This window comes from Berkeleyomyces rouxiae (genome assembly GCF_048999995.1).
Source record: "Berkeleyomyces rouxiae strain 22BRR77 chromosome Unknown BrBRR77_ptg000009l, whole genome shotgun sequence".
Classification (NCBI taxonomy): Eukaryota; Fungi; Ascomycota; class Sordariomycetes; order Microascales; family Ceratocystidaceae; genus Berkeleyomyces; species Berkeleyomyces rouxiae.
Window position 1 is genome coordinate 575,800 of NW_027396499.1, and position 26,977 is coordinate 602,776.

General features: G+C 53.8%; 7 protein-coding genes across 7 annotated transcripts; 5 read left to right on the plus strand and 2 right to left on the minus strand.

The window, feature by feature from the left end:
* Positions 1-1,566: 1,566 nt before the first annotated feature.
* On the plus strand, positions 1,567-7,515 carry BROUX77_006748 (uncharacterized protein; the record flags this gene model as incomplete). The annotated part of the gene is made up of 2 exons (XM_073751767.1): positions 1,567-2,151; positions 2,218-7,515. The coding sequence occupies 2 exons, from the start codon at positions 1,567-1,569 to the stop codon at positions 7,513-7,515; spliced, it is 5,883 nt and encodes a 1,960-aa protein (XP_073602895.1).
* A 6,968-nt stretch (positions 7,516-14,483) lies between these two features.
* On the plus strand, positions 14,484-16,455 carry BROUX77_006749 (uncharacterized protein; the record flags this gene model as incomplete). Its single annotated transcript, XM_073751768.1, has 2 exons — positions 14,484-14,897; positions 14,959-16,455. The coding sequence occupies 2 exons, from the start codon at positions 14,484-14,486 to the stop codon at positions 16,453-16,455; spliced, it is 1,911 nt and encodes a 636-aa protein (XP_073602896.1).
* Positions 16,456-17,720: 1,265 nt separating this feature from the next.
* BROUX77_006750 (uncharacterized protein) lies at positions 17,721-19,051 on the plus strand (the record flags this gene model as incomplete). The annotated part of the gene is made up of 5 exons (XM_073751769.1): positions 17,721-17,797; positions 17,868-17,901; positions 17,986-18,095; positions 18,177-18,508; positions 18,573-19,051. 5 exons carry the CDS (start codon positions 17,721-17,723, stop codon positions 19,049-19,051), a joined length of 1,032 nt encoding a protein of 343 aa, XP_073602897.1.
* A 646-nt stretch (positions 19,052-19,697) lies between these two features.
* On the minus strand, positions 19,698-21,401 carry BROUX77_006751 (uncharacterized protein; the record flags this gene model as incomplete). Its single annotated transcript, XM_073751770.1, has 2 exons — positions 19,698-20,558; positions 20,622-21,401. 2 exons carry the CDS (start codon positions 21,399-21,401, stop codon positions 19,698-19,700), a joined length of 1,641 nt encoding a protein of 546 aa, XP_073602898.1.
* Positions 21,402-22,350: 949 nt separating this feature from the next.
* BROUX77_006752 (uncharacterized protein) lies at positions 22,351-24,195 on the plus strand (the record flags this gene model as incomplete). Its single annotated transcript, XM_073751771.1, has 1 exon — positions 22,351-24,195. The coding sequence occupies one exon, from the start codon at positions 22,351-22,353 to the stop codon at positions 24,193-24,195; it is 1,845 nt and encodes a 614-aa protein (XP_073602899.1).
* Positions 24,196-24,328: 133 nt separating this feature from the next.
* BROUX77_006753 (uncharacterized protein) lies at positions 24,329-25,039 on the minus strand (the record flags this gene model as incomplete). Its single annotated transcript, XM_073751772.1, has 2 exons — positions 24,329-24,927; positions 25,009-25,039. The coding sequence occupies 2 exons, from the start codon at positions 25,037-25,039 to the stop codon at positions 24,329-24,331; spliced, it is 630 nt and encodes a 209-aa protein (XP_073602900.1).
* A 643-nt stretch (positions 25,040-25,682) lies between these two features.
* On the plus strand, positions 25,683-26,843 carry BROUX77_006754 (uncharacterized protein; the record flags this gene model as incomplete). Its single annotated transcript, XM_073751773.1, has 1 exon — positions 25,683-26,843. The coding sequence occupies one exon, from the start codon at positions 25,683-25,685 to the stop codon at positions 26,841-26,843; it is 1,161 nt and encodes a 386-aa protein (XP_073602901.1).
* Between the last annotated feature and the right edge of the window lie 134 nt (positions 26,844-26,977).

The following is a 26,977-nucleotide window of genomic DNA, read 5'->3' on the forward strand; positions in this document are numbered from 1 at the left end:
ATTTCGGGGTTGGGGCTGGACCCCCTGGGGCTGCAGCTCCAGGGGGAAGCGAGCTCTAGTTTCTGAGTGTGTGCTGAAGCTGGAGATGGAGATGGACCTGGGCAGAGTGTGTGGGTGACAAATGGAGGCCGACCTAGGCGGTAAATCATGCGACCAAGTGGTGTGTGTATGGGATATGGGATATGCGTATAATATAATATTCAGGCACTTCTATACTTGTATGTGTGAAGCTTCTGGCTCGGTCTGGACGTGGCCGTCTTTACTAAAGCAGACACTCGTGTCTTCTCTGGCGGCGGTTCTTCCACTGGGTGAATGTCCAAGGCAAGGCCGCACCCGGCCCAAAGCGTCGACATTCTAGATTATGAGCTTGGAGGTTTGCCCTTCAACCGGCTTAGGGATGGATGGGCATTTGGGACTGAGAGAATCTTTCTGCACAGGTACAGGCACGCACGCAGTGTATATAGCGCCCAGGGACAGGTACAGGTACTAGGAACAAGGGCAAGTTTGGGCACTGAGATTGTACCGATACCCGTTCCTGTAGAGCGGTACATGTTTGTTATCGTTATCAGTGGAGTCGCCTGCATTGTTTTCTCCATCCAACCATGCCTTAGTCCACGACTCCATATAGTTAGATCTGTTATATAGTTGGTGACTTATGCAAGTACAGATGTAGGAACAGTGGAATAGTAGAACAGTGAATAGTGGTGAATAGTAGGGGAAACAGCCTGTGTATTGGGTTTGTGCAATTCTGCTTGGGGTCTGTCTGCAACTTTTGTAGCCCTGTAACTTTGCCCGAGGCCTAGAGCCTACAGCGTTTAGTGCCTTGCAACTTTCCATCAGGCCTAAAATCCGCAGCTTTTAGTGCCCTGCAGCCTCGCCCTAGGCCTGTGGCGCCGCCCCTTGGGGGGAGGGGGCCTGCTACTGCGTTTCCAGACCAGCAACCCGCTAACTATACACTTCTTTTTTTCCTCTTCCCTCTTCCTCCTCCACGATTCAATCTGTTGGTCCGCACAAACAGCTTCTCTCGTCTTTGTTGTCACCCAGCTTATGCTTATTGGTTTGGTACGCTGCCTTTACTCCTCTGCTTCTTCCAGTCATGCCTTTTGTCTCTGCCACTTATTAGTTCTGGCCATTTGCCGGCATTCTGGCTCAACCCAACCAAAGTCTTGCATTGTCTGTCTGCCTTGCCTCAGCTTTTGATTTATCTCTTTGTCTGCTGTTTTTTTCTTTTGTCTATTCTTTTCGTCCTCGCTCCGTGGACTAGCAACGCCTGCTTCGGCCGGCCAGAACCTTGGCCGTGATCTCTAGAGGCACATGAGTTGCGATACCCGACCAGCTCCGCTCGCCTCCGTCCGTGACCTCATCCCCGACCTCGCTCCCCGCTACCTACCGAAGCGACACAATCTAGACCCTGTCAAGCTCCTCTCTCGTTTCCGATCCCGCCCTACAATTCACCTCCCCGACCCGTGCTTTCGTCTCTTTGCCGATAGCGCCGCCTCCACGCCACTCTCAATGTTGGCCAAATCGTAACAAGAGCCGACTACGTCACCAACTATCCTTCCACCCATGGCACTCAATCCCAAGTCCACGCCGCTGGGCCTCTCGCCCCTGGTATCGCCCTTGTCGACTCTGAGGGCCGAGGCTGCTAGCATGCAGCGGTCCTTTAGCCAGGACATTCGCGAAGAACGAGAAGAGCTCCGCGAAGCTGCCGAGCAATCGCTCAATGTCATCGTCGATGTCAACCTCGACGGCACTATTCGCTGGGCCGGCCCTTCGTGGGCCGAGCTGATCGGCACTGACAGCTCACAGGTCATTGGCCTGCCCTTCTCCGACCTGATTGTTAGCGAGAACAAAAACGTCTTTCTGGAGGCCGTTGAGATGATGAAAAAGGATGACTCCCGCAGTTTTGGCGTGCACTTCGCCATGGATCTCGGCTCCCAATCACGGCTCATTCGCACGCCTCCCACCCCGACAATCCAGACGACATTTGCATCCGAAGAGGGCGACAATGACGACAACGGGAAGCCCAGCGATGTAAAGCAATCACAAGCAAACAAGACTGTTCTGGAGCAGGAAGAGTCAACACCCATCATCGACCTGGAGGCCCAGGGCATTATTGTCTACGATGCCGCCTCGGGAGGTGAAAGTCACGTAAGTAAATTCTCAGACTGCAACGGCCTTGTCCGGGCAGCCCGCTAACACCGCCCGCTTCTCTAGACCATGTGGATGATTCGCCCGTGGAAGGCTCCCCGGGAGATTAAGATCGATATTCCGCCCGTCATTGTGCAATCGCTTGGGTCAGGAGCCGAAGTCCTTGCCACCTACTTGACTCAACTCGCCGAGTCTGGCTCGCCAGATCCCGAATCACACCCGCCGCCACCGCCCCCGTTGCTTTGCCGAATCTGCGAGCGCAGCATCCCTGCCTGGTGGTTTGAAAAGCACACCGATTTGTGCTTGCAGGAGCACCGAGCAGAGCTAGAAGTGCAAATGGCCCAAGAAGCCCTGTCCGAACACCGCCATGCCATTGTCAAAGTCCTCGATGCGCTCGAGGCTCGCAAAAGCCGCACCATGTCGATCGAGCAACCCACGCCCATGGCTGAATACAAGGGCCTCCCGATTGGCCCGCCGCCGTCAACTCACTCCTCCCCCGGTGGTACCTCAACAACTTCTCGCGAGCGTTCCGCCTTTGGTCACACCCGAGGACGCTCGTTTGCCATACGAAGGCCCCAAGCACGGATCGTTGAACTCCTGGTCGATCTGTGCGATACATCTCTCGAAATCAGCACGCCCGCAGTCAAGGAACCCAGCCAAAACCAAGACCCTCTTGAGTTCCGTACACAGTCTCCACAATCTGAATCTCGCATCTCACAAGTTCTGCACTGGCAATCGCCCAGCACAAACACTTTGGAACAAGAACAGGGCTTGGCGCTCTTGTGTGCTGATACCGAGCGATCAGCCAAAGAAAAGGTCGATGCCGTCCTACGCCACCGTAAAATCATTGAATATGCCGAGCGCATTCGCATCGAGTTTGCCGTGCTTGTTCAGGACTGTATTGACGATGCTATCCAGAAAGCTGCGCGTCTGGGTGCTGGCTGTTTGTCCGACTCGGGCGACGAAACTGACCCCGTAGATATTTCTACCGTGCACAGCGAGTATTTCACTCAAGAGTCGTCCTTTGACCCTCCGTCAGCCCTGGTAGCTGCTCTGCAAAAAGCCTCTGAAGACAATGACGTCAACTCTCGCCCAATGTCCTTTGTCGAATCCGTCTTGTTATTTGACAGTCCGCGGGAATGTCCGACGCCGGTTTCCAACATGGGTGGCATGTCTACAAGTGGTGCTATTCTCCGGGAGTCTCGCCGCGCGTCCCGCCGTGAGAGCATGATCTTTGGGAGCGAGGCTGGCGATAGTGATGTTAGCGTGCGCTCATCGTCTATCGCTTCCCGAATGCCACTGCGTACTGACTCTCCCATCTCCGAGTTTGGCGACCTTAGAAGAGCTGCCAACGTAAACCATCACCAGCGCCGAAGTCTGGTACTGCCCGGCTCTACATCCCCAAATCGCCAAGAGTCACCTTCTCGATTTCCCATGCACCAGCCTGCATCTCCATTGCGCATCAAACCTAGATCTTACCCCTACACCCACGAGGGTATCGGCTCTCCAGAGGCCTCGCCCATGCTTCCTGGGAGCGACTTCAGCTCTCCTGCTCCCATGAGCATACATAGTAACAGTCACCATCGACGACAGTCTTCAGCCGCCATGTCCGAGTTCGTCATGAAGCCACCGCCTTCGCCTCGCCTTGGTGCCCACAATCCACCACCCCAAGCCCGGCCATCTCAACCATCCATCAAGGACTTCGAAATCATCAAGCCCATCAGCAAGGGCGCTTTCGGTAGTGTCTATCTCGCCAAGAAGAGAACAACGGGTGAATATTTCGCCATCAAGGTCTTGAAAAAGGCCGACATGGTTGCCAAGAATCAGGTCGGGAATGTCAAGGCTGAGAGAGCCATCATGATGTGGCAAGGCCAAAGCGATTTTGTTGCAAAGCTGTACTGGACTTTTTCTAGCAAAGACTATCTTTATCTAGTCATGGAGTATCTCAATGGTGGCGATTGTGCCTCTCTCATCAAAATCCTGGGCGGCTTGCCTGAAGACTGGGGAAAGAAGTATCTTGCCGAGGTTGTCCTTGGAGTTGATCATCTACACAGTCGCGATGTCATTCATCGTGATCTCAAGCCTGACAATCTTTTGATCGACCAAAAGGGTCATCTGAAACTCACTGACTTTGGTCTCTCACGTATGGGCTTGGTTGGTCGCCAAAAGCGTGCTATCAACAGTGATGGGACCGATCCCGCCCCAGACTTGCTCAAACACGGCCCGTTTGCCCGCTCTTCGTCCATGGCCTCATCACGATCTACATCTCTTGATATGCAAGGCCACAACAATGGTCCATCTCCTAGCGTAACACCCTTGACCACGCCTGATACCGGGAGCGTACTTGGGCAGCCCTCTGCCTTGAGTCTTGGCCCCTCATCGACTTCGCATCCTGACCCACGAAAGATATCGGCACATCGTTCTGAAAGCGGCAACAGTGAATCCCTCTCGCAAATGCTGCATCACCTGTCTCTCAGTGAAGGTGACACTTCCACAATGTCACTGGGCTCCAAGTCAATTGAAGACTCATCTGATACGAGCTTTACCGACGTTCCCATGTCTCCCAACTTCTCTCTTCACCACTCAACTTCGCACGTTGACTCGGAGCCTGTTAAACTATCCTCGTCTTCAACAACACAATCTACAGCTATGCTACCACCGGCCATGGCTTTGTTTGATCCTGATGACAACTCTAACCGCCGCTTTGTTGGTACACCTGATTACCTCGCGCCTGAAACCGTCCGTGGCGAGAAACAAAACGAAACTAGTGATTGGTGGTCTGTTGGATGCATAATGTTTGAATTTCTCTACGGCTACCCACCCTTCCATGGCTCTGAGCCCGAGATTGTCTTTGAAAACATTCTAGCCCGCCGCATCGAGTGGCCTGATGAGTCTGAAGAAGAGATTACATCACCTGAAGCCAAGGACCTTATCAACAAGCTTCTTTGCATGAATCCCGATGACCGTTTGGGCGCCAACAAAGACGACAAGTTTGAGTCTGGTGGCCATGAAATTCGTAATCACCCATGGTTTATGGATATCAATTTTGACACCTTGCTTGAAGATGAGGCCCAGTTTGTCCCCCATATTGAGGACCCCGAGGATACCGAGTACTTTGATGCTCGCGGTGCTACGCTTCAATCCTTCCAGGAAGAGCTCGAAGATAGCCACCCTGGTCCTTCTTCAACGCCGGGCTCCGACTACCACGAACGACCCCATGACGCGCTCTCTCGTGTCAAGAGCGGCTCCAATCCCCCCGTCAAACGTGCCATGATTCCTCTCTCTATCCCACCTCACATTCGAGACTCCAAAAGCCGTCGCCTCAGTGAACCCGTCAACACAGATGATTTTGGCAATTTCTCTTTCAAGAATCTTCCGGCGTTAGACAAGGCTAACAAGGCCATGATCCAAAAGCTCCGGGCTGAGACGGCACAGAATAAGCCTTCATTGAGCACCGGCATGAGCTCGGTGCCCTCACCTGGACCTTCAGTCGAAAATAGCCCAATTGTGCCGACGAGTTTCGCCCGAAGTCTATCCAATGCCAAGGCTGGAAGCAGGCCCCGGTCACCATCCGCTTTCAGCCATAGTAACTCTCCTGGTAGGGTCTCACAGCCCTCATCTCCCCTCCTCCTCTCATTCGTTGCTTCTCAAAACACTGAAGGTAGACGCAAGGTATCTGGAACTTCATCAAGTTTGTCGCAACAATCTTCAGTCTCCCAAACTTCTCAGCCATGCGATATCCCAAAGTCAGCTCCTTTGATGCCAAAGCCCACGTCTGCTCTGGTGGCCACACCGGTTAAGCCTCGGAGTGCCGCCCTCCCGCCGTTGTCAGTGTCGCCGCAAAAAGGTTTGACGACACCGCGTCCTGGAAGTGCGACTACAACTCGCTCCCGGTCTCTTACTGTTGGCTCTCAGTCAAATGATGGCAGCCCCATCATGACAGACGTCCTCGTGCACCATCGCAACCGACGCAGTCAGGTCTTTGACATGTCGCCATCCTCGTCTGACACTGAGGGCGACAAACACACTGCCTTTCTCAATGTTCAACGCCGTCGCCAAAACTCCCGTCGCTTCTCTCAGATTGCGCTGGATGGCGGCGGCCCCTTGTTCCGGCCGTTGGATGTTTTGATCGGCGAGGACCACCCAGTGTCACGCATGGTCATGGAAAAGCTCCTTGAAAAGCTGCGTTGTCGGACTATTCTTGTTTCTACCGGTGCCGAAGCTGTGCGATATGCAACAAGTGAGATCAAGTTTGACATTATATTCTTGGAGTTCAAGCTGCCTCAAATCAACGGCACCGACGTGGCTCGAATGATTCGTGAGACTAAGAATGCCAATGCCCATACTCCCATTGTCGCCATTACTGCTTATTTAAAGGAACTCCAGGCGCCGCACTACTTTGACTCACTCATTGAAAAACCCATCAGTTCGTCCAAGTTGACGGAAGTCATGCGCAATCTCTGCCACTGGAAACCGGCCAACCCTCACCAAAGCGTGCCAGTTTCAATGCCTCATCCAACACCATCTATGATCCGGCTTGCCAGTCTTAGATCTGAAGGTAGCGCAGGTCCCAGCGGTATTCATGGACTATCCGGACGCACCACTAGCAGTCTAGTGCCGTCTAGCAGAGAGGACTCGGTGAGCTCCGTGTATGGCGACTCAGAATCGGTGACTACCGATGACCTTTCCTTCGTTACCACCACTCACAAAAAGGCCAACACAGGTGACTGGGAAGATGGTGCCCTCGGTATTCGCGACGATGAGCCTGTGGATGCTGCCGTGAACCAGTCCCACCTTGGATCCAGCGCTGGCAGCGACACCTCTAACTCCTTGTCCCGCGCTGACGGCAGCTCTCTCTTCACCAAGAAGTCCATCATCAAACCCCATCCCCGCCGCGACTTTGTCATCGACAAGCGCAGCTCCTCGGGCACCGACTCCGCCGACGACGAAGACGAAGAACTCGGCGCCCTGCGCGAAAAACACCTCCGGCCGCGTCCGGCCCTCCCCAGCTCCAAGCTCGGCATCGAGATGATGCGCGCCAGCAGCCACGACAGCATCACGCTGCCCCCCGAGTTTGCCGTGTCTTCTTCGTCTGCCGCGCCCGGGCCTGCCAGCACCAGCACTGCCACCGCCGTCGCCAGCGGGCTCTCCCGCGTCGTCTCTGGGCCGCTGGCCAGGCAGACCCCGCCTGCTTCGATTGACGCGCTGATTTCGCCGTTGGCCGCTACGTCACAGCCGTCGTCGGGCTCCGTCTCGCCACTCAGGCGCGTCGAGGAGTCGCCGCTGGATAAGACGCCGCGCGCGGGCAAGTACCTGGATGCGCCGTCGGAAAACCCGACTCCTCGGCCTATACACAAGCCGTAGACAGACATATCTATGGCTTGGGTGGTGTTTCTACACCTAGACTCATGTCCCCCGTCTTCTTCCCGCTCCTCTTGATTTGATTGCCCTGCAATGCGCTTCTGGCTGGCTATTTGGCCAGCACCATGTCCCTGTTCATTTTCATTCTTCTTCTTCTTCCTCCCCGTCTCCCTCTTCTCTTGTTGTGGTCTGTCTGGGTAACTTTGTATTTAAAAAGGCACCTCGGTTGTTTCTTATCTTGTGCGCTGATTTGCACCATTGTATATGCATGCAGCACTCACGCATTTCTTTTTGTTCTTGTTCCTTTTTTTCTTCTTCTTCTTATTCCCTTGTTTTCCTGGCTGTTGTATCTTCTTGCTTTCAAATATCACGCTTCATTTTCGTCAGAGCCGTTGTTTCATGGACGATGCTTGGTAGGGGGAGCTCAATGTGGATGGAAATGATGTTATTTAAAGGTTCTTGTTTGTTGTTTCTCTCTCTTTTTTTCTTCTTTGTTTTCTGGACACTGTCTGCGCGTGCTTTTGATATCTTTTTTTTGGTTGTTTCATCTTCATTTTCCTGTTTCTTTCACTCCGCGTCTCCTCTACTGATGATGATGTCCATGCCCCTTTGCTCTCTCACTTTCTTTCCATGTCCTTTTTTTTCCCGTGTAGCCACTTTTATGGTATTTTGTTTTTCTTCTCTGTTTCTTTGTACAAGGCATTTCTTTTTTTTTTTTGGATTTATGTCCTCTCATCATCCCGCTTCGTCCTGATCTTGGTCTCTTCGCTTCGACGGGTTGTATGCTTGTTTATCGCATTTATGATTACGAGACAGTCGTCTTCTTTTCTCTCTTTTCAACATGATCTTACAAGCTGCCCAAGTATCCTTTTCTTGTGTCCTTCGCAGGCGTTAGACCCGTGCATATGTTGTTTGTTCCTGACGCCCAATCTGCCCTAGTGCTCAGTCTAGGAAGATCGATGCTCAAAATGGGAAATCGGCGTCATGAAGAAGGAGGGTGAGGTGGGGTGTAGTCCTTTTCTGGCATGTCCTTCTATTCTACTAAGGTACCTAGCTTCAGTGGCTTTTTTTGGTAACCTCACCTCTCAGCTCTGCGAAGACGTGCATGATTCTGGTGAAATCAGCAATCACCATCTGGATCTGTAAGGGAGTAGGCCAGAAAGACCAAGCTGGATCTCGGCTCACACGACCCCTACTAAGCTTTAAAGTCTATGCTTAACCTACTTTTTCCAGTTCTTGTAATCATGAAGCTCACAATCTCTCTCTTTGTAAGCGTTGATGTTGGCCGTCCCATCTCTGTTCACAGGAGCTGTGGTCGTTGGTAGGCGTACCCTAGCTAACCCTAGGTGCTGAGAATACACAGTACATTTATGGGTTGTTTTCTCTCGCACTGTACATCTAACCCTACAATGCCCCCTGACCCTTTTAGAAAAACTCATAGCCTATTTTGGAAGATAAATTAAAGAATAGATATGGGAGCAGGTCGTTAGAAGTGGGTCCCCAGAACGTCCCCTCTCAGCCAATCAGCGAAGAACGTGGTCCTCGACTTTGGGATATTGTAAGAAAGCCCGCAGGGACCAAGTCTGTGTATTTATGTCGAAGTTTTTCTTCTTCTTCTTCTGGAAGACGCACTGGTACTTTTATTAGTTCAGAGTGAGCAGATTATGGTACCTGCGTTGGCTATTACACATGTGTACAGGTAGGTAGGTGGTAGGTTTGTTACTTTGGGCTGGTGCGGTGCAGATGAGTTGATGGGGGCGAATAGACAAAAGGGTGTGACTATACGTCTGTTATTAAAAGAGATATCTGGACACATGTGCAGGTATGCAGAGGTACACCTGAAAATGTAGTAATCGGCTGTCTTGGCGTACACTTTCATTCGGCAGTTAATACGCCGCCAGTGCTACCACGGCAAGTGTATGCTGTCAGATCATCTCAGGATCTGCCTGTACTCTGCGCCTCAAGATTACCAATGTCGCGAGCTGCGGAAGCGGTATTTTTTCAGTCTTTGTTTACATGGCAAAGCCATGGCAGAGTAGGCTGTGCTATACCGCGGCAGATATCACGGGTGCCGGTCCTGCAGCTGGCGCTAACTCCTCCTGCATGCAATATTTGTACCACGCGCACACATGAGTCCTCCCGGTTGAAGCTGCAGGTATAGCACCGTAGCTGGCCTGTGTCACAATGGAAGACTGGTTCTATTGTACTATGCCTTTCTAGAAGGCGAGAAGGTCAAGGGCTGCTGCGGCTTGGCAGACAAGGATCAGCAGTACAAGTGAAAACGTGGGAGAGACTGACGAAGAGAGAGGATGGATATATGGATGGATGGGTATAGAAGAAGAGGTGGAGGGAGTGGGTTGTCGGCGAGGGCGTGTGCATCTGATTTGTTCATATCATGGCAGAGGATGAGATGTCTATGTATGTAGACAATGAAACCAGGCTCTCTAGAAATTCTCGTGGACATCCTTCTCTGTTTCTAGTGGCTTGGCAATGCCTTTATTCTTTGTTTGCTTGGTCGAAAAAGACTCTAGAAATAGTGAGCCGAGAGATTCAAGATGTAGAGGTCAACAAGGAGGAGTAGGAGTATCTTGGAGAGTGTGAGGCGAGCCAGATTCCTAGCTCCCGCATATGGCGACAGGTCATCCCCCAAGGCGCTGGTCCAAAATACCTAGTCCTGTGATGTCACACGAAATAGGGTGGGAGACCATGGTATCGGGCAAAAATGCAAGTCTTTAGGCCTTAAATCCGAACAGCAAATGACAAGTTCCATATTTGATGTCATAGAGATCAAGCACCGCCATGTATGGACTGCTGTATTAAAGTTCGGTCTGTTCTCTGCACGGCTGGAGCTCTTAAAGGGAGTATCAGCACGGGCATAGGGACCAAAAAGACAACATGTGTACTGTTGGAGTTGAATGACTGGTGCAAGTGTGAAGCTCACGGCCGGACGAGCCGTAAGAAGGCGACTGGCAGCCGGTTCGGTATCGGTGATTCAGCGCAAGAGAATAAATACCGGAATAATCATGCACAAATACGCTGAAGAAATCCTGAGCTAATGTAAAAGCAAAACACATCGACGCCATGGCTCGCCCGAGACTGGCAGCCCGGTAATGGAAAGGGATGGAGAGACGCAAAATGATGCATCACGGATGCACATCTTTGACGGCCGTTGCCATCATGAAGATGTCGGCGATCCTGGGCCGCTCGAGCATTGTCACATTGCGATCACGCGCACTACTTAAAAAGCACAGAAAGGCACGTGGGCCCCGGAAGCGTGCACAATAGGTCTGCTGCGAAGCTGAAGAGAGACGGAGAAGCATAGCGGGAGGGCTTTATGCTTGTGCTAGTTGGTTGGTTATAGTCGTACACAACTACAAGTATAAGCACATAGATTGATGCTCTCTTGCAGCTTTGGCCGCTCTGTGGTGGCGCCAAAAAAGCACAGCGGCTTTTGTGCTCACGAGTTATTCATTGTGCATATGTCAACAAGTGCCGGCTGCACATCCGCTGACATCTGAGGATCTTGAACTACAAGGACTCGATCAAGGAGGGCAGATCTTGCAAACAAGTGAACAAGCAGCGGCGCTGACGTGCCAGCAACCCTAGCCAAGAACATGAGTGCTGGCTGCATGGATAATAGCGTTGGCAGATTGCATTGGCTGACGTAACAAGGGGTTGATGTTTTTTTTTTTTTGGCATGTGCCGAAGGCGAAGAAGCGAGCTGCCAAGATGGCCAAGAACAGGGAAACAAAAAGCTTCTTCTGGCCAAGCTTTTTCCTGCTTGTTTTTCTTACTTGGTATGCATCTTTGGCTGCTTACACGATGGGCTTGGCCTGTCATGGGCTTGGCACGAAGCCAAGCCGAGGAGGCTGCATATCTGTATATCTAGGCGATGTGTGCCCTGGTTCTTGATGCATTATTAGCACAAGTGCCTGTGGCATCGTGGAGCTGGACGGACGACTATCTCATGTGGCAAATAGCAGGCAGAGCTTGGCAGCAAACAAAAGCATTAGTTACAGAGAGTTAATGGTACTCGTGGGCTATCATATCGGGCTTATTGTTGCGTGCATGGTCGGCCACGGCCAATAGACAGTCTCAAGCCCAGAGAAACTGGCCACTGAGAGCGCAGCATTACTACCACGAGGCCAGTGTTTGGCAACTCTAAAAAAGCCATGATAAAAAGAAACAGCGCACAACCACTTTTTTTCTGGTCGTCCACATCAGAAGTGTCTGGGCGGCGGCTTGCTCTTCTGTTCCGATCAGGGCGAGTGGACCGAGCTCTGCATTCAAGTCGACAAATCGAAAGGTGGGCTGGCCAATGGATGCAGGATCGTAGTCCCATGTGGGATTTTTGAGGTGTTTTCTCCCTCTCTGCGTCTTGTTCTTGGGGACGGCGGAAGCCCTGGGAGCTTTGCATGCGGGATGAGGCAAAGGGTCCTTGGACGCTTCCTTGCGTTGCGTACGTCTTTGTCTCTCCATTTGAGATATACGACGTAATGTAGAAGCATACAATGGGGGGGATTGGGGGATTGGACACTGCGAGGGTCTACATTGGGCCCAGACCCGGTCCCTAAGTCGATGGGGTTGAAGATATAGCGAGACATGGCTTCACTTTGTCCATCTCAGCATTTTGTGAAGACAATTGGCAACGAATAACCCCGACGCGAATCATCGTAGGGTTAGGCCAGGACTCGAGTCGTCGGGCTCTTGCCTCTTATGGCTGCGCCAGGCCCATTAAAAAAGCTTCTGGTGCACCTGCAGCCTGAATAGCTTGCTTACATAAATCCTTCCTTCCCGTTTTGGGCCAGTCAAGTTTAGCTTGGGGCTAGCTCGAGTCCAGCGGAGGATTCCAACATCGAGGCATACAGGCAAGCAAATAAACAGCCTGCAGCCGGCACACGTGTGAAATGGAGGTCTCTGATTGGCCCGAGAACTAAACTTTTTTTTTCTTCTTGCTCGTTGCACGTTTGGGAGAATTGTCTGCATCCTGGCTTGGGATTGGAAAAGGTGGGGCATGCTCCGAGGTCATCCAGAAGCCAGAAGCGGAGGGCACTACGGCCAGCTGGAGGGCGTGGATGTAGCTGGAATAGAGCAGAGACAGGCCGGTGAATTCATTGGGGAGAATGGAGTATTGGATCAAGGTGCGAGGGTTTGGAGCGGAGGTGAAAGCGCCAACGTAGCCGGGAAATGTCAACCGCCAATAACTCGAGCGATGCGATCCTCAATCAACAGGGGAAGATGTATTCGCTTCGATAAAAGCAGGATTAAAAGATGCAGCAGCCGACAAGAGAAAATCGGGAAAACAAAGAATCAAAGCACACGAGCACCTACCACAACAAACGATGCCAAGAACTTGGCAGTCGCGGCATTCAACGACATCTCTTGACGTGCACAAGAGCTCTGTGATGATGGAAAAAAAAAGAAGCACCGGCGGGTGTGAGGACGAGTGAACTGCCAGCCGGGACGGCGCTGAAAGGAGTGAGGCAGGGTCTGGAGTGTCGGACGGGGATTGAGATAAGCAGTTGGCAAGCTGCAGCTGTGGAATTTCCTGATGTCCTTTTTCTACTTGTCGTACAGTGAGTGAACGCACCTACAGGGACGGCCACCGGCGCTGTTCTGCGTAATAAGACAAAGCATCGCTGAGCATGATCTCACTATTGCATGCCCGGCAAGCCATTCGGGCTGGGGAAACGAGGTGCGTCTGCAAGCTATCATTCGTCGAACCTACTTTCGGTCTTTTTTTAATTTTTAATTTTTATTTTTAAACACAGCCAGCTACAGATTCACGCGTCTTACGTCTTCTCCCTCTTGCCCCACGGCAGTAGGAAAAAAAAGGGACAGAGAGAGACCCCGGCCGGCCTCTGTTTCACTCTTATAGCGCTTGTGCATTGTTAACTCGGTGACTTGTCTACAGCTTGGACTCTGGACACAGGTTGGTACGTTCCACACCTAGAACCGCGTCAGCACTAAAACAACCTAGCCGTTCGTTTTCCGCCGGAATACAAGAACAAGGACAAGGACGGTAAAGCGGAGATCGATTTACAGTCAAGAAAAATTCAAAAAAAAGAAGAGAAAAAAAAAACGTGCTCGTGGTAGGTGCGTCTTGTTCGCTTCAGTTCACGCCTCACGGACCAAAGCCAAGAAGCTTAGAAGAAGAAAAACAAAATGTATCGACGGTAGACCCATCAACTCGTCGGTCCCGGACTGGTGTCTTTGTTCTTTGCGAGTACCTTTGCTCTTTTGCTTGGCCCAAAGCTGCAATACAGAGACATTGATAAATTGCAATCTAATCGATCTATCTGGCTAGTTGTTGCCCATGGTTCAGAGTTGGGTGGCAATTGCCCCCTCTAACTGTCTCGATATATCCGAAGAAGCAACAAGGGAAGTAGCCTATTGTGGACGCAGGTGCCTCCGACAAGTCTGGAGAGAGAAAGACGTAGTTACATGCAAAAAAAAAAAACCCCGGACGAAGATTGGTGGGGTGGGAGCGGGGGGCGTGGCTCTACTGGGGAGCTGCGGACGCTCAAAGAAGTTCCTGCTTCTTTTCGACTTTAGTCGGAGCACCATCCATCTCCCTTGCCTGTTTTGTCGGCTCCTGCTCTTTTTGTGGGCAGGTAGTTGCTACGTCCGGCGAGTACCCTCCTTCCCTCTTATAAAGCCTCGAGAGCTCCTCCTTGTTTTCCCACATTCCAGGCTCTTCTCCTCATCCTCTTCACAGGTTCCACTGCCAACCCTTCTCTCTGCCTCTTCTTTTTGTTTACCCTGCTCTTGTCTCATCCAGGTCTTTTGGAGAGGGAAGCGTGGATAATCAAAAGATCTGCACCCAAAAGGTCCTTTGTCTCATCAGACTCGGCGCCTCCTTGCTGTGTGCGATTATATTACTACGAGATAGTCCTCTGTCCGGTAGTAGCATTTATACTCTCTTTTACCTCCCCTGATATATCTTAATTCTCCTTCCCCACATATCCAACATGTCTGACATGAAGGGAATCAACTCGGCCATTGCCCCGGTCACCGCTTCCGGCGTCACAGCCGAGGACAAGCGCGTCTTTGCCTCCATCACCCACCCCGATGACTCGTACACCACCGACGGCATCTACTGGGCCGACCTGCCCCTTGGCCAGCGCGTCAAGTTTGTCACTTCGGTTGATGCTGCCGAGGCCGCCAGTGAGCTGCGCTCGCTGGGCCAGATGATCAAGAAGGATCCCCTGTCGCCCTTCTCGTGGTACTTTGACAATGCCATCCTTCCCGGTGCTGGTCTGGGTCTTGAGGGCTACGTTCTGTTCTCCATTGGTAACCTGTCGCCTCTCTTCAAGGCCGTCTGGCCCAACTGCTGGGGCCACGGCCAGCCCGGTGTCTGCAGCCAGAACTGGATCGCCGCTGTGGTAAGTCTACGCTAATACAGCACAACCCGTACCCAGATCCCCATGCTAACATACTCCATAGACCTACCTCGAGATTGTCGGTATCATGGTTGGCCAGATGCTGGTCGGTGTCATGGGTGACTGGATTGGTCGCCGCTATGGTCTTATCCAGGATGCTGTCGTCATGTTCATCGGTTTGGTTATGCTTACTGCCTCGTGGGGTGTCACCCTCCAGGGCTGGGTTATCTGCTACGCTCTGTGCCTGATGTTCTACGGCATTGGTGTCGGTGGTGAATACCCCGTCACTGCCACCGCTGCCATGGAGAACGCGCTTGCTGCCGGCACCATGTCGACTCGCGAGGACCGCCTGCACCGTGGTCGCCGTGTCACCATGGCCTTCCTGATGCAGGGTTGGGGTCAGTTCTTCAACCAGCTGACACTGATCGTCTTCCTGCTGATCTTTAACCGCCACGCTGGCAACCCCGGCAACCCCCCCTACTCCGAGATGGCTGCTCAGGTCACCTTCCGTCTGTCCTTTGCCCTGCCCGCTATTGGCACCCTGTGGCTCGTGTACTACCGTATCTGGAAGATGCCCGACGCCTCCAAGCAGCTGGAGCTTGCCAAGAAGAAGGCCAAGGTCACTGGCTACGATCTTAACGCTCTTCGCTTCACCTTTAACCACTTTGGCGGCCGTATCATTGCCACTGCTGGTACCTGGTTCGCCAACGATGTCTTCTTCTACGGCAACAAGCTGTTCCAGGGTGCCTTCATCAAGGTCATCTCCTCCAACCCCGATTCTCTGCTGACTCAGTGGTGGTGGTCGCTCATCAACGTCGCCGTCTCCATGGTTGGTTACTACCTGGCTACCTTCTTGATCGACAACAAGCTGTACGGCCGCAAGAACATGCAGCAGGTTGGCTTTTTCATGTGCTTCCTCATGTTCGTCATCCCCGCCTACAACTTTGAGTACTACAAGCGCCCCGAGAACATTCACTGGTTCCAGGTCATGTACTTCCTGTCGTCCTTCTTCAACCAGTTTGGCCCCAACTCGGTCACCTTCCTTGTGGCTGGTGAGGTTTTCCCCACCCAGATCCGCGCCTCGGCTCACGGTTTCTCTGCCTGCTTGGGCAAGGCTGGTGCTCTGCTGGCCTCGGTCCTGTACAACTACATTGATGACCAGACCAAGTTCTACTTTGTTCCCTGGTTCGGTCTGGCCGGCATGGTCCTGACTTGGCTGTACCTCCCCGACACCACCGGTCTGGATCTGCAGGAGCAGGAGCGCCGCTGGGCTCATATTCTCAAGGGCCGTGAGAACGACTACCACGGTATCGCCGTCCACAAGCAGCATCTGTCCATGTGGGAGCGCTTCCGGGGCGTTGGCAACTCGTACAACCCCGAGCTCGACCACGAGGAGAAGATCAGCGAGCTCAAGGCCGAGTGGATTGAGGCTGAGCAGGAGCGCGCCACCTCGGAGGACGGCAGCTGCTCCAATGACAAGTGCTTCAGCCCCGAGATCAACGACTACATGCAGCGCAACCACAGCGTCTCGCCCATTGACGAGAAGAAGGTTGCCCTGTAAGCAGCTCTTGGTGCTTGACTCTGTCTCTTTTGTTTCGTTTCCTTTTCCTATTCCCCGTTTTCTTTTCTGTTTCTGTATGATCTCCTGTCACGGGCGATGATCTGCATGGTTGTTGGCATATCCGGTGTTCAAAATTATTTTTTTCCCATAATTGTTTTTTTTTTCTTCCTTCTTTTTTTGTTATAGGCTTTGATATTTCGTATTAGAGAGTCGAGTCATTCATTGCTTGGTACTGCAAGCTAGAGTTTGATCGGGGGGACGCTGCGATCGTGGAGCATTGATTGGCATTAGACAAGAACAATTACTTAGATACCTCCCAAATTTGATGTTTACTAGTTATTGCATAATTGTCACATTAAAGAGTCGTGATGAAGATTGTGATTCCGCTTTGAAGATTCTTTGGGGGCGCTCAGGCCACAGATAACTAACCCTGTCACGAATAACCCTTGTTTCCTCGGTGAAGTCCCGGTGAACACTCGGCGCCAAGTGGGTCCGGGGCCTCCATGAACTATCTAAAAAAGGGACGAGACGAGGGCCGTTGATTGGCGGAAGATGTGGTTTAGTTCTGACGCGCCCCCCCCCCCCCCCCCCCCGCGAACAAAACCCCTTCTATATAGTGTAGTTAGATGACTACTAACTAGTTAGTTGATACTAAGACTTTGTTTACTTTTCTGACACCGTGAGAAAAAGTTAAAAGAAAAAACAAATGCGTGGCAGCCCAGAGAGCACTCAACTCACATGTGATCTGGTAAGCCCAAATTTGACGTTGCACAGGCCCAGGCCCCAAAAATAAAGGCGAGGCGGCCGGTCCGTAGACGCTGGAGAGGCCGCCGTAGCTGCAGTAACGAAGTAGCCCGCCAAGAGCAAGGAAAGTGCAGATTTTTTAGCCCGCATGTGACGAACGGCGAGTCCAGGTAGTTGCCTCTAAGTGTGTACGCAAGGCTACCAACCAGAAATCAAACTGCCGCCTTCCTCTTGGGTGCACTTTTTTTTTCCTCAGCCTTGCGCGTGGAGTTTTTTTTTTTTTTTCTTTTCTTCATTCGTCTCTTTTCTCACTCCTTTTTCCCTTTTTTTTTTTCTTTTTTCTCTTTACCTTTCTTCTCACACTCTGTCTTCTGCCCTTCTGTTTTTCTCCCTTCGACAGTCTTGTCTTGGATATTTTTTTGTCCCTCTCCCTGACATTGAATAAAAACCTTGTCTTTTCCCTCTACGACGCCTAATCCCCCCCTCACCCCTCCCTCCCCCGCCAAATAAAATCGCCCAACATGTCCCAAATGGATATCGACAAGCAGAAGGAGAGCCTGGAGACCATGGCTCACTCCGAGCAGCACTACTTCAAGAGGTGAGAGACTCTGTTCCCAGCAGTCCAGACAAAATATATACTGACCTTGTGACTCTCTGCCTGCGCTTAGCTACGATCATCATGGAATCCACGAGGAGATGCTGGTAAGCCTCCCCACGTGCTCAAGACTTTGACTGGAGATCCTAAGATTCCAAGATCCAGACCACTGACGCCTCTGGCCCGCGCAGAAAGACGATGTCCGCACCCGCTCCTACATGAACGCCATCGTCCAGAACCGCCACATTTTCAAGGACAAGGTCGTTCTGGATGTTGGCTGTGGTACCGCCATTCTGTCCATGTAGGCCCCGCCGCTCCCCGAGCAATCCCCCTCCCCCGCCGCCGCGTGCACCGGAATCTCCGATACTAACCCCTCGTCCAGGTTCGCCGCTAAGGCTGGCGCCAAGCATGTCATTGGTGTCGACATGTCCTCCATCATCTTCAAGGCCCGTGAGATCGTCAAGGTCAACGGCCTGTCGGACAAGATCACCCTGATCCAAGGCAAGATGGAGGAGGTTGAGCTGCCCTTCCCCAAGGTCGACATCATCATCTCCGAGTGGATGGGCTACTTCCTGCTGTACGAGTCCATGCTGGATACTGTGCTGTACGCCCGCGACCGCTACCTGCAGCCCGATGGCCTGATCTTCCCCGACAAGGCCACCATCTTCATCGGCGGCATTGAGGACGGCGATTACAAGGACGAGAAGATTGGATGTGAGTTCTGCCCCCTCCCCCCCTCCATGGCTCCAGCCCAACTAACCTCTGCCCCCTCACTTAGTCTGGGACAACGTCTACGGCTTCGACTACAGCCCCCTCAAGGCCACTGCCCTGTCCGAGCCCCTCGTCGACACCGTCGAGGTCAAGGCCGTCGTCACCGACCCCACGCCCGTCCTCACTCTGGACCTGTACAAGTGCACGACCGACGACCTCGCCTTCAGCGTGCCCTTCAAGCTGTCGGCGCGCCGCGACGACTTTATCCACGCCCTGGTCGCCTGGTTCGACATTGACTTCACCGCCTGCCACAAGACCATCCGCTTCTCCACCGGCCCCCACACCAAGTACACCCACTGGAAGCAGACTGTCTTCTACCTGACCGACGTGCTCACTGTCCAGGAGGGCGAGGAGGTCGAGGGCTCCATCTCAGTCAAGCCCAACGAGCGCAAGCACCGCGATCTCGACATCAAGATTGAGTACAAGCTGGTGACCGACGACGAGACCCGCAAGGCCCAGGGCACTCTGGAGTACCAGATGTGCTAAAGCGCACGGCTGTCTCCCTCAAAGGAGGCTTTTCTCTTTCTTTGGTCTCCTTGATTTCTGCCGTGCCACGTATTTGTTCTGTCTACTACATCTTGTGTACCACTCCCACCACCCTTTTCCCCATCCCCTCTTTTTTTCTTTCCCTGCGATTACCCCTCCCTTTCCCCTTCTCCATCTCTATCTCTCTTCCTCATTTCACATGTGCGAGCTCACGTGCCTATCGTAGCATGTCCTCAAGCTTAGACCTAGACCGCATCTGACGACTATGTTATGAATTGTTTCTTCTTCTACTGCTACTTTGCCTTTACACTTCATTTGCATCTCTCGAATGTCTTCTTCTCCTCCTCCTCACTTGTTTGTTCCTAAAGATGTCTGCCATAAAAAAAGGTGTTTGTCTGTATTGGTCTTGTCCTTGTGCCTAGGCCGCATGTCAACAAGGTAAAATAGTAAAATCAAAACTCTACGTATAAAACCCACACATACACGAAAACATGGTCCTTTGTCGAATGTAAGAGTTCATGGGCGCATTAAATCTTTTTTTTTTTTTTTGGGGGGGGGGGGGGGGGGGGAGGCTTATAATAAACGTAAACATGGCATCGTACTTGTCATTCTGTCATTTCCACTGCTCCTCCTGACCAAGCTACACTTATTGGTTGGCCACGGAAATAATGTGTGCAACAACACGTTTAACCAGCTCGTCGACCTCGGCGTTGGTTGCCGCCTCGGCGTACACGCGGCAGGCATTCTCGGTGCCGCTGGCGCGGGCAAACGAGCGGGCATTGGTGTACTTGCTGACGGCCTCGTCGATTCCGGGCTGGGCGCCGGGCGGCGAGACGAGGCGGCGCTCGGCGTCGGTGGTCTTGAAGGCGTCCTTGTCGGGCACCTCGACGCGCTGCAGGCGGTTGGGCAGGTCGGTGTAGACGACGGCCCAGTCCTCCATGCTCCAGTTCTTGTGGGCCAGGACAACCTCGACCATGAGCATGTCGGAGAGCGCGTCGCCAACCGTCTGGTTAATCATCTCGGCGCAGGCGGCGAGAATGTCCAGCGCTTCCTTTTGCGCCGGCGACTGCGGCTGGGTTTCGGTGAAGGCGGCGATGGCGGTGTTGCTAAAGAGAACGGTGCCGTGGCCGTTGGCCTCAAAGTAGATGCCAACATCAAACTTTTGGGCGGCGTGGTGCAGGTGCTTGACGCCGGTGGCGGTGCACAGGACGGGCAAGTTCAGGTTGCGGGTAATGTACTGGGTGCTGGCGCCGTTGGCATAGGCGGTCTGGACAACACCAATGGTCAGGTCGCCTTCCAGACCGGCAGAGCGCAGCAGGTCACCGATGAATGCGGCAGCAAGAGTAGCAATGCGGTCGCCATCCAGCATGATGAAACCCTGGGTAGGAGAGGTGTAGTAGTACATGAGACGGTCGGCATCTCCATCGAATGAGCAGGCGCGGACGCCGGGAACGGGGCGGGGAGAGAGGGGGGCGCGCTGTCTGGTCTTGACGAAATCGGCACCGCACTGCGTAGAAAGGGATTAGCTGGCATGATACTAATTAGAACGCGGGTTTTAGGCGCTACTTACGTCGAGATTTAGCACCTCGGGGCGCAACACATCGTCGTTGACAACCTTGACATCCAGGCCAGTCTCGGCCGGCACATACTTGAGGAATTCGTGCAGCTTGGGGCCGCCAATGCCATTGGCGCAGTCGACAATAACCTGGCCCGATACCTTTTTGCCATGTAGAGCCTTGACAAAGGCATCGGCAGTCTTCTGGTAGTAGCCAACCTCGGAGGTTTCGCCGTAGGCGCGGGCGGTTCCCTCGGTGTTGATGCAGCGGGTCAGGTAGTGCAACTGGGGCGTAGATAGCTGTTTGTAGTCGGCAGAGTCAGTGTTGGTGGCTTCCCAGGCGTCCTTGAGTGCGACAACCAGGTTGAAGCCCGACGGTCTAGTATCCCGGCCGACAATGCAGCGGGCGGGCGCGTCCAGGTTGATCTTGAGCTGGGTAGCCAGCGAGTTGTAGGCCGTGACCAGGGCCTCGTCAGACGGGGCATTGACCAGCTTGGTAGCATAGGCCTCCCAGTCCTGCTCCAGCATGTCGCCCAAAGGATCAACAATCTTGACGCCGTTGTCGGCCGGGGGGTTGTGGCTGGCTGTGACCATGACGCCAATGGCCTGGCTGCCCAGCTTGCGACTGCGCAGAGACGCCAGCAGCCCAACTCTGAAGCACACGCCATCCAGGAGATCGGCCTTCATGCGGAAGCCAGCAGTGCCGTACTTGTACAGGCGGCCCTCGCCCAGCGAGACCACGGGGTGCTTCTGGGAAGCTTCAAGGAGCTTCTGGTCGTTCTCGGAGAGACACATGATGGGAGATTATAGACAAGAGAAAAAGGCGGGCGAGAATAAACGGCGATGGGGGCATAAACAACAGAGACGAGCGGAGCGGAGGGGAGGGCGAGGCGGGGAGGATGAGGAGGAAAGCCTCAACGCAAAAGGCAGCTGGCAGTAGCTAGCTTTAATAGCTGGCCAAACAAGAGAAACAATGGCCCGGCTTTATGGTGGTTGGAGCACTGGGCACCACCGGACACAACAAGCTTTCCAGCGGTGGCAGGGCCAAGGGAGCCTCTGAAGCCGGGCCCATTACAGTGGATCAGGCCCTGGAGCTGAAGCTGGGGCGAGGCAAAGTGGGGCAGGGCGAGAGGGGTCAACGAGACGAGACAGGGCTGGTGTGACAAACAACACAACTACTTGGTAACTAGCTACACAAAACCCCAGATGTATGTATACAGCCACCAATAAAGGGCGACGTGCCCCCAGAAGGGAGACACCTAACGAAATACAACCACAGCCAACCCCATCCACACATTGCATGTACACTCCATTCGCCCTCATGCCGTGCTCCCACAGCGGTTCCAAAACGGAAACATCTGCGTCAACATCCAACCTCAACCCCGCGGCCCCGGTCCAGACACGCAGGCCAGGCCGAAACCTGCTGTTCTAGGTACTACCGCAGCGGGTCTTTGATATTATGCCGGGTCCCTTTCTTGGCAACGTCGAAAGGGAGACAGAATGGGTGGTGTGACGCGGACCGACGTTGGCGGACCCTAGACCACTAGTGTAGACCCTTACATAGCAGGGCCTTCAATCTTAGGGTCTGAAAAGCAGCTCGCTCTCTCACGTGACTTCGTGACTAGGATCAATTCGTCCCTTGGGTTCTTCGCGACTCCGGCGCGTCGGCAACATCGTCCACAGCCGAGCTCACACCACCCATCCATGCACTTTCTTTCCCATCGCGTGTTCCAGACTGCCCACGATGAGTAATACTGATTCTAACTGCGCGAATCCGCTTCTCCTGGGCTGGGTGAAAGAGTGGATGGAAACCGCCCAGGAACATAACTCAAAGGGCGTCACCGTCTATCGAAATGCCTACAACTCATTAAAGGCCTGCCCCATCACCTTCCAGCATCCCAACCAGCTCGAGCAGCTGCGCGGCTTTGGCCCCAAGCTGTGTAGCCGGCTGGTGGAAAAGCTCAAGGAGCATTGCCAGGCAAATGGACTCCCTATGCCAAGAGCTTTCCGCAAGAGGGTGTTGGGAGCCGACACAGCCGGCGAAGATGAGCCGGATGTGGAAGCCCCAAAGACCAAGAGACAAACCACCAAACGCCCGTACGTCCCGGCGTACAGATCGGGCGCCTATGCCATCATCATGGCTCTTTCAAGCATGGGCGAGGACTCCGGTGCAGCACAGGGACTGGTCAAGCAGACAGTCATTGAACTGGCCCAGCCTCACTGCGACACCTCTTTCAAAGCCCCGCCCGACCCCAAAAAGTTCTACACAGCCTGGAATTCTGTCAAGACGCTCATTGAAAAGGACCTGGTGACTGACAGGGGCCGTCCACTGCGCAAGTACGCCCTGACCGACCTTGGCTGGGAGACAGCTCGCAAGCTCAGATCAGCCACCGCTGCGGCAGAAGAGGCCCAGGGCCCCAGTCGGCGGGGCAAGAGTGCGAAGCAAAGGGCAGCTAGCGCTTTTGAAGAAGAAGTACAAAACTCTAATAATGATATTGCACCCAAACACGCGGCACACCCGCCTAACGAGGATATTGTTGGGGAATCTGCCACTACCGTCCCTCAACTGACTTCGTGGAACTTGAAAAATGACGTCATTGCTCTAGACGACTCAGATGAAGACCTTGACAGTGTGGTCATTCCGCAGACAGCAGCTATACCTAGTGTAGTGCCTCTTGGTCCCACGCGACCTGCAAGAATACCACCGGATGCTTTCACAGTTGAGCTTGTGTTGGATGTGCGAGAAATCCGAACCACTGTCGATAGAACATATATGCAGCATGAGCTTGCCAATCTCGGTGTCACGCCCATCGTGCGGAGCTTGGAACTCGGCGATGCGCAGTGGATTGCCAAGTGCAAGGACCCGCAGCTCCTGAGGCGTCTTGGAGCCGAGGGCGACGAGCTGATTCTCGACTGGATAGTGGAGCGCAAGCGCCTGGATGATCTCATCACAAGCATCCGCCACGGCCGGTTCCAGGAACAAAAGTTCCGGCTCCAGCGCTCAGGTGTGCAGAACGTCGTGTACATTGTCGAGGAAATCTCGCTCGACTCGACATACTTCCAAAAGTACGGCGAGGCGGTCACCTCGGCCATGGCGTCGCTCCAGGTCGTCAACGGGTACTTTCTCAAACGCACGCGGTCCATGGATGAAACAGTGCGTTATTTGGCCCGCATGACGAAGCTACTGCGCAAGGTATACAGCCAAAAGCGCGTCAATGTAGTGCCATCTGCCAATCTGACGGCCGAGACATTCCTGCCAGAGCTCGAGAGAATACGTTCCGCCGACCCAGCACAGGGCTTCTATGTCAGCTACGAGGTGTTTGCTGGCATGTCGTCCAAGTCGGACTTGCTGACCCTACGAGACGTGTTCCTCAAAATGCTCATGAACACTAGAGGTGTGACGGCAGAAAAGGCCATTGAAATCCAGAAGAAGTGGCGGACGCCATATGACTTTACAAAAGCTTATGCCAACTGTACGACCGACACGGCCAAAAAAGACATGGTATTCCAAGAACTCAGTCACCTGATTGGACGCAAAAAGGTTGGCAAAGCAGCTAGCGAGCGGCTGGCTGAGATTTGGGGCATGTGAATTGAGGAAATGGGGGTTAGTTGGACTGGTTGCTGTTGTAAGCTGCTGAGTAACATTTCATGCATTACAAGTATCCCGTAAATTCAACTGCTGATAAACCTAGCCATCTCATCTATTCGCCCAAATGCTCGTGTTACTTGCGGTAAGCAGCCATGGATCTCTCAGCGTACTTGGCTAGAATATCCACCTCGATATTGACAAGGTCGCCAACATTCTTCTTGGCCACTACAACCCGCTCCTGCGTGTAGGCAATGAGCATAACCTCCCAGTAGCACTCGTCGTCGTTGACCGTCGTGACCGTCAAGCTGGTTCCGTCAATGGTGATGTAGCCCTTGTACACAATGTACCGCAGCAAGTCTCTCTTGGCCGGGCGGAAGCGGAACGTAATGGCATTGCCGTCGGGCCGCTTGTCGACAATCTCGGCCGTGCAGTCTACATGGCCCTGGACAAAGTGGCCGCCCATGCGCGTGTCGGCGCGCACGGCGCGCTCCAGGTTGACAAACGAGCCCTCGACCAGCGCGCCGAGGTCTGTCACGCGCAGCGTCTCGGGCGCCACGCCCACGACGAACTCGGGCGCCGGCGTCAGCGTAAAGGCCGTCACCGTCAGGCACACGCCATTGACGGCAATGCTGTCGCCCAAGTGGCAGTCGGAGAGCAGGTCAGAGTCGGACGGCACGGCAATTGTGTACGAGGTGCCGCCCGTCTCGTCGTGGCGGTTGGCCTTGGCGATCGCTGTGGGCGGAAAGCGCGCGGGGGCGGAGAGAAGCTTGTGTTAGTGCGTGTGGTGAGGCGGCGATTGGCGGCAAAGCTTACAGCCAACAGTCTCGACGATTCCCGTGAACATCTTGAAGGTAATATGAGGAAGCAGGAGGTTTGGATTCTCACAATCAAAAGACACTTTACTGGTCTATATATCGTGGTTAGTGCTGACCAATTCATGTTCAGTGAGTGTGGGGCCGTTGTAGTTGTCAGGTAGTGATTATGTAAGCATGACAGTTATCTGCAGCGGACCCTCGATTTTCTGGTGATCTGTTTTGGGAGTAGAGGTACTTTCAGTAAGGTAGTCTACGCCGATAGTTGCGAGTTATCTGAGCAGTCTTTTTTATTGTTGTCTACAGCACAAAGCTCAGCGCCAAGTCAAACCTATAGGCACATAGTTCCAAGTCCAGCATCATCAGGGGATTGCTCTCTAGCGGTTCCCCCACCTTCATGCGGTGCTATCGATAAGCAGGGATCTTGATGGGATCTCAAGTGGGACGAAAAAAAATATTGAAAAATGCGGGAGAGAGAATCTTGAAGGCCGTGCTGGAGGGCATCAAGCAGGCCTGGCACTCCACCGAAACTACATACAATATACACGCCGACGACAAATTCTCAGAGAGACCACTGACGCCAATCTCCGCGTCTTCTCGAACTCCCAACGCAATTACCATCGCCCTTTTCCGTGCCGTCCTTTTCTGCAGAGCAAGCCCCTCCTCGGCGTCCACATGGCTCCCACAGCCTCTCGGTTAAAGAAAGCGAAGAAGAAGTCCAAGAAGCCCGCCATGCCGATCCAGTCGCTTGTTGAAACGGCCTATGCCAAGCTGAAGCTCGGCGATATTGAAGAGGCCGAGCAGGCCGTCGCTTCCGCTCTGCAGCTGGCTAAGGGCAACCCCGACTCGGAACTGCTCTGCCTCAACCTGATGGGCCAGGTCTGCATCGAGGCCGGCGAGCCTGACAAGGCACGCAGCTACTTCACACAGGCCGTTGCCCTGGACCCGGACGGCGCAAAGCCCGAGGCTGTTGGCGGCGGCCCGGAAAAGTTCTCGTGGATGGCCCAGCTGAGCGAGCTCGGCGGCCAGGACTCTGTGCAGTGGTACGAAAGGGCAGCGCGGGCGCTGCGCAGCCAAATCCAGGCGCTCGGCGATCAGGCGGCCGCCAGCGCCTCATCGGCGACCGACGTGGACAACAGTGCGACGGCGGCGGAGGTCGCTGTCCTTGAGAAGCAGCGCGCGCTGGCGTCAGTGCTGTGCTCCGTCGTCGAGGTGTACATGACGGACCTGTCGTGGGAGGCGGACGCCGAGAAGCAGTGCGAGGCGCTGATCACCGAGGCGTCCATGACGTGCCCCAACTCGTCCGAGACGTGGCAGACGGTGGCAAACGTGCGGATATCGCAGGCGCGCGACGCCGACGCGCGCACGGCGCTGCGCCGCAGCCTGGAGCTCTGGGCCGACCTGCCGTCCAACGACCCGGCAGTGCCCGAGTTTGCCGAGCGCATCAGCCTGGCCAAGCTGCTGCTCGAGGTGGCGATGATGGACGAGGCGCGCTTTGTGCTCGACCGCCTGGTCAAGGACGACGACCACAGCGTCGAGGCCTGGTATCTCGGTGGCTGGCACCGCTTCCTGGCGGGCGAGGCGGCAGCGGCGGCTGGCGCTGCTGACGAGCAGGCGCCGCTGTGGCAGGCGGCGAGGCGGCGGCTGAGCCAGTGCTTGCACTTGTACCAGATGTTGGGCTATGAGGATGAGCGGTTGCATGACCATGCGGCTGAGCTGCTCGGCCAGATCCAGGAGAAACTGGGCGAGCCTACGACGGATGATGACGAGACGGATATGGAAGTTGGGGAGGATGACGACGAGGATGAGGACGAGGACGAGGAGATGCAGGAGTAGGTTTGAGATAGTGAAGCGGGTTCTAAAAGGCATAGATAAAAAGCGATTTCCTGGGTACATGATGTGACTTGGGCGGTCTCTACCCTCGTTATCTGCAAAACATGGTGCATGTATATTTGTAGCTGGCTGATCAA